General features: G+C 30.9%; 1 protein-coding gene across 3 annotated transcripts in view; it reads left to right on the forward strand.

The window, feature by feature from the left end:
- Positions 1-12,875, forward strand: part of LOC142326803 (cGMP-dependent 3',5'-cyclic phosphodiesterase-like) — a 190,089-nt gene that overhangs the window by 120,711 nt on the left and 56,503 nt on the right. For all 3 annotated transcript variants that reach the window (XR_012756865.1, XR_012756864.1, XM_075369517.1), the window contains exons 6-7: positions 2,935-3,068; positions 7,795-7,928. Coding sequence is in view for 1 of the 3 variants with exons in the window: in XM_075369517.1 (XP_075225632.1) it covers positions 2,935-3,068; positions 7,795-7,928 (268 nt within the window). In the remaining 2 variants the exon portion in view is untranslated. The remainder of the gene's footprint in view (positions 1-2,934; positions 3,069-7,794; positions 7,929-12,875) is intronic.

A 12,875-nucleotide genomic window follows, 5' to 3' on the forward strand; every position in this document is an offset into this window, starting at 1 on the left:
CTCTTACATAATGAAAAATAGATGACAAGAAATAATGAAATCTAAGGCCATTTTTTAATTAATAATCAATACTTCTTCTTTGATATGTTCGTAAAAGCTAGGAAAAATAGTTGAGATATCAAAAACGTTTACGAAATTTAACTACAAATTTTTACCAATAAATTTAATATTACTACACAGATTTATAACATTGTAATACTATTAAAATTAGAATTATATTCATAGTTGGCCTAATTTAATTCTGCTCCTTAAGACAAAATAATTTTGTCAATTTTTGAATGTGTAAATTGTCATAGTAGTGCAATCTGTTCTCAAGATGATTATGCTACTTTATAGAAATTAATTAAATTAATTTAATAATAGTTGGAGAGTGGAATGCAAGCATTGGCAAAAGTAAGGAAGGAAGGAAATGTAGTGGGAGAATGCGAGCTGGGCAAAAGAAATGAAAGAGGGGACCGACCTATTGAGTTTTGCACGAAGTATAATTTAGTCATTTCCAACACCCAATTTAAAAATCATAATAGAAGAATATACGCATGGAAAAAGCCAGGTGATACTGCAAGGTATCAGATAAATTATATCATGGTTAAGAAAAGATTTAGAAATCAACTCGTCAACTGCAAAGCTTATCCTGGACCAGACATTGATAGCGACCATAATTTAGTGATAATGAAATGTGACTGGGGTTTAAAAACCTGAAGAAAAGGTTTCACATGAATCAATGGAATTTAGAAAACCTTGAGGAAGAGGAGGTAAAGAAGATTTTTGAGGAGAACATCGAAAGAGGTGTGAGTAAAAAAGATAAGATAGAAAATGTAGAAGAAGAATGAGAGAACGTTAAAAACGAAATTCTTAAATCAGCAGAAGCAAACTTATGCAGAACAAAGCGAACTGGTAGAAAACCTTCAATTTCAGATGATATATTGCAGCTGATGGATGAACGTAGAAAATATAATAATGCTAGTGATGAAGAAAGTAAAACGAACTATCAACAATTAAGAAATACTATAAACAGGAAGTGCAAACTAGCAAAAGAAGAGTGGATTAAAGAAAAGTGTTCAGAAGTGGAAAGAGAAATGAACATTGGTAAAATAGATGGAGCATACAGGAAAGTTAAGGAAAATTTTGGGTATATAAATTAAAATTTAATAATGTGTTAAACAAAGATGGTACACCAATTTATAATACAAAAGGCAAAGTCAATAGGTGGATGGAATATATTGCAGAGTTATATGGAGGAAAATGACTTAGAAAATGTTGTTATAGAGGAAGAAAAGGAAATTGAAGAGGATGAAAGGGGAGAAAGAATACTAAGATCTGAATTTAAGAGAGCATTAAATCTATACCAGAGGGCTCCTGGTATAGACGGAATACCTGTAGAATTACTGCGCAGTGCAGTTGAGGAAGCGATTGATAGATTATACAAACTGGTATGTAATATTTGTGAAAAAGAGGAAATTCCGTCAGATTTCAAAAAGAGTGTTATAGTTTTGGTACCGAAGAAAGCAGGAGCAGATAAATGTGAAGAATACAGAACAATTAGCTTAACTAGCCATGCATCAAAAATCTTAACTAGAACTCTGTACAGAAGAATTGAGAGGAGAGTGGAAGAAGTGTTAGGAGAAGACCAATTTGGTTTCAGGAAAAGTACAGGGACAAGGGAAGCAATTTTAGGGCTCAGATTAATAGTAGAAGGAAGATTAAAGAAAAACAAACCTACTTGGCATTTATAGCCCTAGAAAAGGCATTCGATAACGTAGACTGGAATAAATTGTTTAACATTTTAAGAAAATTAGGGTTCAAATACAGGGATAGAAGAACGATTGCTAACATTTACAGGAAGCAAACAGCAACTGTAATAATTGAAGAACATAAGAAAAAAAACATAATAAGAAAGGGAGTCCGACAAGGATGTTACTTTTTAATCTTTTCATAGAACTAGCAGTTAATGATGTAAAAGAACAATTTAGATCTGCAGTAACAGTATAAGGTGAAAAGATAAAAATGCTACAATTTGCTGATATAATAATTCTAGCAGAGAGTAAAAAAGATTTAGAAGGAACGATGAACAGTATGGATGAAGTCCTACACAAGAACTACCTCATGAAAATAAACAAGTACAAAAGTAATGAGATGTAGAAATAATGAAGATGGACTACTCAATGTAAAAATAGAAAGAGAAATAGAAGAATTTTGTTATTTGGGAAGTAGAATTACTAAAGATGGATGAAGCAGGAGTGATATAAAATGCTGAATAGCACAAGCAAAACGAGCCTTCAATCAGAAATATAATTTGTTTACATCAAAAATTAATTTAAATGTCAGGAAAATATTTTAGAAAGTATATGTTTGGAGCGCAGCTTTATATGTAAGTGAAACTTGGACAGTCAGAGTATCTGAGAAGAAAAGATTAGAAGCTTTTGAAATGTGGTGCTATAGTAGAATGTTAAAACTCAGATGGGTGGATAAAGTGACAAATGAAGAGGTGTTGCAGCAAATCGATGAAGAAAGAAGCATTTGGAAAATGCTTGGACTTTATAGGCCAACATATTAAGGCATCCTGGAATAGTCGCTTATATATTGGAGGGACAGATAGAAGGGAAAAATTGTGCAGGCAGGCAACGTTTGAAATATGTAAAACAAATTGTTAGGGATGTAGGATGTAGGGGGTGTACTGAAATGAAATGACTAGCACTAGATAGGGAATCTTGGAGAGCTGTGTCAAACGAGTCAAATGACTGAAGACAAAAAAAAAATAGAAATTAAAGTGTTGAAATTGTGGCCACAGAATATTTCCTACGTAATATTATGTAATTTATCTCTTTTTAATTATCAATTTTTGATTGTTATTATGTAGTTATATATTCTGTTTTTTAATACAATTTTTTTCACTTCTTGGTCTCCATCTTATGCTGTTTTTGGTATGTATTTTAGGTGATGTCTGTGACCTGATGAAAGAGATAGTATGGGAGGCATGTAGACTAACATGTGCTGAAAGCTGTTCAATGTTTCTTGTTGAGAGTGGTAATCTTGTTTCCAAAGTGTTTGATGGACGTTATTCGACTGAGGTGAATTCATTTATTTTTTTCTTTATTCTTTAGAAAATTGTGATGTGGTAATGTTTTTGTAGTGTTTTGTTTATTTAGTTTTATTTTTAAGTTTATTTTTATTTCTTGTTTTGTGTTATGTTGTGGTTGTGTGTTGAACTCAACTTCTAACCTATTGGGTAGGTAGTTGTATTTTTAATTTCAGTTTCTTCATGTTGCTCAATTTTGTTTAAGACTCGACATAGATGTGTTTTGTTTTAAAGAGTTTCCTAGCAGTACACCGATGGGAATATTACATATGGTATTCATGTAGGTGGCATCCTGAGTGAGGCAAAAACAAGGCTAAGAGATGTCTTTTGCCAAGGTTCTGAAGATGACCTCCAGTAAACCCCATAAGTTAGATATAGAGGGAGGGTGACATGGCGACCGAAATTGCCACATGAAGAGTGTCTTTCCCTTACAGGGTCAGGATGTGGTAAAATTCAATAGGTCACAATCAGTGGAAACAGTTATTATAGCTGAAATACTCTTAGGTAAAAATATTCTCGTAGTTGAACAGAACAAAAGAAAATTTTATTCCCTTTCTACGAAGCATTTTACAAAAATAACGAGTTTTATGGCTGCACAAAGATTGTTTTGACAACTTTTCAATACCTATTAGAATGATGCAATACTGTCAGCACATTTTGATAAAGTCTGGGTGTAGAACTTTGAAGAAGGTGGTTCACCGTTGAATAAAAAGTTTCTTTGTGAACAAAGGAATGGACATTAACCTGATAATAGAATTCCATCAAGAACCACTGCCTATTACTAAAATGACCATATTGTGTCCAATACCATCCTGTGGAATGAAATCAGTCAATACCTCTTTAAGTAAAATTATGGGGCTGTTGTTACTGTCATGATTGATACATCTAAATGATTAGAGAAATTTTGTCTACTCAAATAGCAGAGAAGTCTGAAATCAATGCAGGCACTTTATTTCTGCATGAGAGGACAACCAGACATACATTAAGGCAGTCAGTCAATGAATGCAGTTACATGATTGTTTCCAGACCACATAATCAGCAGGCATAGCAATATTCTTTGGCTCACCAGATTTCCAGATCTTACGGCATTTGATTTTTTTGTGATGGCTATTTTAAGAATAAGATATTCAGAGAAATACTGAAAAACTCGAAGAAAAACATTTGTCGCAAAGTTATTGAAATTCCTCTGGATATTTTAAATAATGAAAAGCGTAAAACCTCGATTTGAAAAATATGTAAATTGAAATTGTGGCCACTTTAAGGATGCACCATGCATCCTGAATTGAGCATGTACTATGCAGAACTAACAATGCTTTAAGGTACAGTTAAATTTTATTAAACTACCAATGACGCGTTCACCACTAGACCAACCCGGTGGGTTAGAATTTTATCCTGCTAAACAGTTTTAGAACATACTGGTCATTTGTCTTTAAACACTATGATTTGGGATTTCTACAATAATATTTTCATCCTAAAGTCTTGACTCACTAAATCCAATTGATGCATTGTTCTCTGCAATGCACTCTTGTTATCTTATATGAGTACTGTGTCATCTACATGCAAAAAGGAGTGTGCCTGGTCTCAGTTCTGTCTTAGTTTATATTTTATCTTTGGTATGCTGTAAGGTCATCAGTATAGATGTTAAATAGCATAGGTGATATTGGATCCTTGACATACACCTATATTTGTAGACAATATTTGACAATAATTTTCTCAATTTCTTATCTGAATTACAACAGCTGTTTTACTATAAATTTCAAGTATGTTTTCTACCAGATATCATGGATATTCTTTTTCCACCGTAATATTCCTTAGTAATGGTCAGACACATTGTTCAAAGCTTTTTCTCAGTTTTCTCCATTAGTATCTAATGTAAACATATCTCAGTGAAATCGTTATCAGCTTTTAGGAAGTTCTGAATACTTCTATTTTTATAAACTCATAAAATTAAGATTTTGTTACTTGAAATGCTATAAATGTTTGGAAATTATAAACCAGATCAAATTTTATGGTTTAATATATTGTTTTTAATAACTTACTGAAAAAATTTTTTAATTATAGAATTTGGTTCAGTTTATCATTTCAAGTTTCATGGTTCAGGATCAATTTATCATCTTAATTGCCAACCATTACGCACAAAAACAAAGCTGTAGTTTAAAGAAAAATTTCTTTTCACTTCTTTTTAAAAAAGTAAATTTCATGGGTTTCTTCCTTTCTTTAATAATTATTTTTATAAATGACTGTAATTGGCTAAAACTTGTTTATTTATGATAATTAAGTATTTTCCATACTTTTTAATGATAATATCGTACTTACAATTGCTCGTTGATTTTAATGTTATACTGATAGAGAAAACAAATTTTTTTAATGTTTCTCTAAGTGTGATACCATTTCTTTTTTGTGTACATTATAGATCAGTAAATACAGTTTTTCTCTTACCCTTAGTTTTAAATTAATTACGCTTCAAAAAAAAATTAAGGGAAAATATAATTAAAATCTGTAAAATTTATAATTTTGCACGGCCATACCTGTGTTAGAATAATTTCGCTGATGCTTTTCTTTTATAAATAGCCTCAGGCACATCCCAAAATAACATCCAACAGTAATCGGCTATCATCTTAGTATTCTATTTCCCTTTATAGCGGCTTTCCATCACTGAAATGTCTTTGTGGAAATGTTCACCATGTTCGTCACTTACGTCTCTGAGGTTGTCCAGGAAAAAATCCAGATGTGAGTGGAGGAAATGAATGTATTTTCAAAGACATCGCATACCTCTGTATGAAGTAAGAAGTTGATTAACAAAAATGTGGTAATTGTTGGATTTTTGTGTGACAAAAAAGTTTTCCAAATGTCTTAAAATGAAGCCCAAGCAGTACTTTAACATTTATATTATATTATATTATAATGTTTATAATATATTATATTATTTAACATATATAATATATTATATATTTAACATCTTTGAACAACTCTCTTATTTGAGGACCAACAAATATCCCTTCTTTAATTTTCTTTCACTTACATTCAAAAATTTCTGCCTGATGTTCAAAAATCCAAGACCATCCTTCTTCATTGCTTTTACAAAATTTTTCATTAGTCCTAGATTGATATGAAAAAGGGAGTAAAAATATTTTTTTTTGGTTCAACTAAGGGCTCATGAATAGTATTTTTCCCATCTGGAGTTAAGTTGTCTCGTTTCTTCCACTCTTTGGTAACATAATGTTTATCCCTAGCTCGGCTGTCCCATTCACAAAGAAAACACAAGTAATTAGTATAGCCCAACTGCATGCCTAACAAAATAGCTATAACTTTCAAATCACCACATATGTTCCAGCTGTGTTTGTTGTAATATATTTTTATTTACATCATATCATATGTCTTTCAAATTAATACCATAAGCGATATTGAAGGATATTTGTTACAGTTGTGTAGTAGCACTTTTAAACTATATTTGAACAAATGTATGAAAAGGCTCAAGTCTTCAGGTTTATGAACTTGTCCTAAGTGCAACATAAGCTCATCAATATTTGTGCAATAAACCAAATTATTTTCATCAATAAAATATTGAGAAATTTCTTTTAGTCAGCTTTGAAAGCCCAAAATTTTTGTATTTTTTTAAAGTAAATTCCAACCTTCCAGTCTTGATCCTAACAGTTCAGTTTGATTTTTTGATAAATTTAAATCCCTAACCAAGTCATTTAATTCACCTTATGATATAAGATGTGGCTTATTGGAAGATTCCAATAAGCCACATTTTTTGATTCAAAATCAAAATCATTGTTCTCTTTTTCAATACTGCCTGATTCTTCATCGTTGCTTTCGAAACATACATTCACAGATGGCTCAGGGACTGGAATAATTTCACTGTGAGGTACAGACCTGATTGCAGATTGCAATGAAGGATATCTTACAGTATCTTTAGTTTTTTTAGAAATTCCAGACACACTTGTTAAACAAAAGTAACAATTAGTTACATGATCCTTGGTTCACGCCAAATCATAGGTACACTAAATGGCAAAGCCTTTCGTGTACCTTTCAGCCATCCTCTTAAATATACAGAACAATTAGTGCATACTATATGAGGAGCCCACATCTTATCCTGATCACCAATTTTACCGTGAAAGTACAAATGATATACTTTTTTAATTAAAGGTGTAATGTTTTTTTATTTGATTTTACGGTAAACTTACCACATACATTACAAAAGGCATCCACATCATTTACACAATTTGACACTGCAATGTTAACAAACTTAAGACAGCAGTAAGACTGAAAAAAATTAATTCATTCCTAAATCCAGTGCTTAATACAAACAATATAGCCGTGTTTTTAGCTACATGTTTTGACCTGCACAGACATGATTAATATTGTCCATAAAGGCTCACTCTTCAGTATTAGATATTATGTCATAATATGTGACTATGATATGATTTAATTCTTTGTCTAGTATTGTTTATTTATAGCTCACAAATTATGTTAACAAAATTAAACAATAAAAAATGAGCTAACAAAATATAATATAGGAGCCTAAAATGCTAACTATACATTGAAAAATGAAAAAAATCCTTTAATTAAAATTTAACAATTTTTCAAAAATGGTAGATAGTAGAAAGATGCTAAGTTCATATTCATTTTCAGCATGAAAAATCAGATTAAAATCATGTATCGCATGTTAGGAAACAAAAATTACGTTTATCAGTGTTATTTATTTGTGACAGGAAATTCGATTATCAATAGGTCAAGGGATTGCTGGCCATGTTGCTGCAACTGGTAAACTTATCAATATCCGTGATGCTTATTCTCACCCATTGTTTTACAAGGCTATTGATAAGAAGACTGGATTTAAAACAAGGTTTGTTATCTTTCAATTTGATCTTGTTACATATATGGGTGTTTTTTCTTACATCAAAATTGTTTTTCTTTTGGTTTTAAATTAGAATTTTTAATAAGATTTATTATTTCATGGGTTTTTCCAGTATTAATGAACAGTTAAAAGTTTAAAAACCATGAAAATTAGTAATATTGTTGAAAAATATTTTTCAACATAAATTTTTAAGACTGACAACTCTGTGTGGTTTGGTTCTGACAAATTGAATCATCAGAATTAATTAACATTGCACCATTTATAAACCATTACATTGTTTAGTGTGCATTATTTGTTGCTGGCATGTAGTAGTAAAATAAGGTAAAGAATATAAAGATAAAATCACAATTTATTTTCCCACAATTTTTTCCTTATTTTATAAATGATTGAATGTTTTTTTAAATTTATTTTTATTAGCTAGCTACTTCCATTTACAAATAATTTTATAAATTATTTTATTCATCATTCTGTTGTCTAATGTTAAAAAATTTGAGGTGCCTCCTTAAAGTAATTACTGCTATATTATTTTTTTTTTTTATTATCTTTTATATATACATATATATTTAAGTGGTGTGTAATATTTATGAAAAAGGGGAATTTCCGTCAGACTTCAAAAAAAGTGTTAGTCATGATACCAAAGAAAGCAGGGGCAGATAAATGTGAAGAATACAGAACAATTAGTTTTAACTAGTCATGCATCAAAAATCTTAACTAGAATTCTACACAGAAGAATTGAGAGGAGAGTGGAAGAAGTGTTAGGAGAAGACCAATTTGGTTTCAGTAAAAGTATAGTGACCAGGGAAGCAATTTTAGGCCTCAGATTAATAGTAGAAGGAAGATTAAAGAAAAACAAACCAACATACTTGGCGTTTATAGACCTAGAAAAGGCATTTGATAATGTAGTGGAATAAAATGTTCAGCATTTTAAAAAAAATTAGGGTTCAAATAAAGAGATAGAAGAACAATTGCTAACATGTGCAGGAACCAAACAGCAACAGTAATAATTGAAGAACATAAGAAAGAAGCCGTAATAAGAAAGGGAGTCCGACAATGATGTTCCCTATCCCGTCACTTTTTAATCTTTACATGGAACTTGCGGTTAATGATGTTAAAGAACAATTTAGATTCGGAGTAACAGTACAAGGTGAAAAGATAAAGATGCTATGATTTGCTGATGATATAGTAATTCTAGCCGAGAGTAAAAAGGATTTAGAAGAAACAATGAACGGCATAGATGAAGTCCTACGCAAGAACTATCGCATGAAAATAAACAAGAACAAAACAAAAGTAATGAAATGTAGTAGAAATAACAAAGATGGACCACTGAATGTGAAAATAGGAGTAAAAAAGATTATGGAGGTAGAAGAATTTTGTTATTTGGGAAGTAGAATTACTAAAGATGGATGAAGCAGGAGCGATATAAAATGCTGAATAGCACAAGCGAAACGAGCCTTCAGTAAGAAATATAATTTGTTTACATCAAAAATTAATTTAAATGTCAGGAAAAGACTTTTGAAAGTATATGTTTGGAGTGTCGCTTTATATGAAAGTGAAACTTGGACAATCGGAGTATCTGAGAAGAAAAGATTAGAAGCTTTTGAAATGTAGTGCTATAGGAGAATGTTAAAAATCAGATGGGTGGATAAAGTGACAAATGAAGAGGTATTGCGCCAAATAGATGAAGAAAAGAAGCATTTGGAAAAATATAGTTAAAAGAAGAGACAGACTTATTGGCCACATACTAAGGGATCCTGGAATAGTCGCTTTAATATCGGAAGGACAGGTAGAAGGAAAAAATTGTGTAGGCAGGCCACGTTTGGAATATGTAAAACAAATTGTTAGGGATGTAGGATGTAGAGGGTAAACTGAAATGAAACCACTGGCACTAGATAGGGAATCTTGGAGAGCTGCATCAAACCAGTCAAATGACTGAAGAAAAAAAACAAAAACAAAATATATATTTAAGTTTATACCAGTCCAGAGAACTGCATGTCTTAGAAATTGTGCATGGAAAATTGCTGCACTGACTGCTGTCTATAGCAGTTCAGGCACCCTAATATATTTCTACTATTAATCAGTTAAATTTATCACCACTGCACCCTCTGTACTTTATATTTCTGTAATAAAATAGGATATACGAAAGCATTTTATGGAAAAAACATTTTTTAATATTACTCTTTTACCCAAATTTTTTCTGAAAAAAATCATGATTCAATAAAAATGTAAATGTGCTTTAAAAACCATGATAAACTGTTTGGGTTTTTTCCAATATGCAGCATTTCATGAATAATTAAGCTATCTGGTTGGAAGAAATATTGATGCATATTCCAGAACTGCCTTTTCTCTTAGACATTTTCAATATTGTTACATTACTCATCTTGATTTACTTGTTTCAAAGAAAAACCACTTCATTATCTCTTCCATCAACAGATCATCATCATTGTCATTATGCAAATTACCTTCATACCTTCATACTCAGAATTAAATCTATAATTTATCGTGGATAATCCAAATGCAACTATCTTCTAATGGCTGACTATTTGTCAAATATCATTTGGGGTTATCAATTTCAGAATTTTTTTTATGCTGCTACCTAACATTAGCTTATTCTAATTATACTAAATCATTTTTTCTTGTATAATTTTCAAGCTCTTAGAGTTTCTTGTATGTGTATTAATTAATCGGTAGAATATAAATCAGTATTGTTAATATCAGTATTATAATTTATAAATCTATAATACTATATATATATATATATATATATATATATATTATATAGTATTTTATATAATTATATAGTATATAATTTATAATATTATAAATCAGTATTGTTAGTATTATAATTTCTTCTTTGGAACGGTTCTTCTTGAAAAACCATTTACAAGTTAGTTAGTGTCCTCTTCTGTTGCTAATGTGAACAGTCTGGTAAGTGTGCAAGATAAATGTGAAAACACTATGGAAATGTTTAAGGATGTATTTACATCATAAGAAATGTTATTACTTTAATGATCACTGTTATATGATATAATAAAATATGTGTGAATAAAATTGTACTAAGAACACTGACATCATCAACCCTGACTTAGTTACATTTCTCTGCAAATAAAAAGACTCAGTTTCTTCGAATAAGTAATTTTTAATGTTAATTTAATTTTAACAATTTAAATTTATCTGTGATATCAGTTTTGTTTCCAAAATAATCATGTATATAAAACCTGTTAATTGTACAGTTTTATTTGTTTTTGTTTTTATTGATTTACTCTATATTAATTTTTATTTTGATTAGTTGGTACTGATTGCTTATTGTTTCATTTATGCTTGTGTTGTTTGTATTTAATGTGTTAAATTGTCAATAGCAGCTGTGTAGGTTATTGATGAGGTTTTTCTATTTATTTTATTTTATTTTTGCATCTATAATTGTAATTTATTAATAGTAAAATGGCCACTACTAACAAGGACATTATGGCTTTTCTTAACTCAGATGAAGGAAAATATGAATAGGTAGGAGAGGAATATGAAAGAAAACATAAATAAAATATGAATAAACTGGAAGGGAAAATATGAATAAAATTGTAAATGATAATATTTGCAAACTAAATGAAAATAAAAATAGAATGGAAGGTAATAAGAACAAAAAATGAATGATCATATAGCTTATGTCAAGGATAAACTATGTAGTCTTAGTACTGAACTTAGAGATGACGTAGAGAGTGTTAAGTCTGACTTATATCTTCTAACTTATATTAAGTCTAACTTAGAGACTAATATAAATAACAAATGCATTTTTTTCATGCCATTTTTTGTCAAAAACTAGTTTATTTTCAATGCTTTGTGGATAAGTGCATCGTCATGATCGAAGTAGTCAGTCGCTCAATCGCCACAATTCCGGTCATTTTTTTCTCACTTGCAGATATTAATGTTGGTTCACTGTGATGCACAGAGGAACAAATTCAATATGAACAACTCCTTTGATGTCAAAAAGCAAACCGTCATGGACTTCACATTCGATTTCACTTGTATGCTTTTTTTTGTCTGGGCGATGAAGCTGTCTTTCACTAGCTGGACTGCTGTTTTGTTTCAGGGCCATAGCCGTAAGACCAAGATTTATCCCCTGTTATGATTTTTGATAAAATTCTGGGTCAGTTTACACCTATTCTTTCAATTTTTAGCATACTGCTGTCGGACAGTTCTCCCTCTGGTCTTCGGAAAAAAGTCGTGGAACAAACTTTGTTGCGACGCATCTTGTGTTCAAATCTTCAGTTACGATTTTTTGGCATAACTCCAGAAAATTCTAGTTATTTTATCCAATTTGTCAATTGTTTTGCGACAATCAAACATGATGGCCTTATGAACATCTTCATCATTCTTGACATGGAGAGACAAGTGGGGTTCATCTTCAAGTAACATTTGGCCAGCTGAACTGGGCAAACCATTCATAAATTCTCGCCTGACTTAGAGCTTCCTTTCCATAAGCTTCCCAAAGCATTAAAACTGTTTCTGTTGTTTTTTTTAACAGGAAACAGAATTTGATGTTGGAGCATTGTTGTTCCTTAAAGTTTGCCATCACAGAATCACCAAAATCATTGAAAGGGGCTTACAAAAAACAATTACTTCTCCACTACAATGGTTTCTCATGAATGCTAGCTGGCCAACTGAGCAGGGAGCATGTCTAGTAAATGTATCTAGCAGAAGAGGGCAGCACTACCCGACCTACTTGTGTACAGAAAATTCTTTTTTTTTTGTATTCCGTTATAAATTACTCAGCTATGAAGATGTACTTATGTATTTTTACTTTATTCTTACAGCACCTCGGTCTCAAAACATAAAATTATTACAAGTGCACATAATAATAAGTGTTAATAAACAAGTGTTACATTTCATCACATAAATAAAACTGCTTTCAATGTTCTCATTCAGACTAAACATGATCACGCA

The sequence above is a fragment of the Lycorma delicatula genome, chromosome 6 (assembly GCF_047948215.1).
Source record: "Lycorma delicatula isolate Av1 chromosome 6, ASM4794821v1, whole genome shotgun sequence".
Taxonomy (NCBI): Eukaryota; Metazoa; Arthropoda; class Insecta; order Hemiptera; family Fulgoridae; genus Lycorma; species Lycorma delicatula.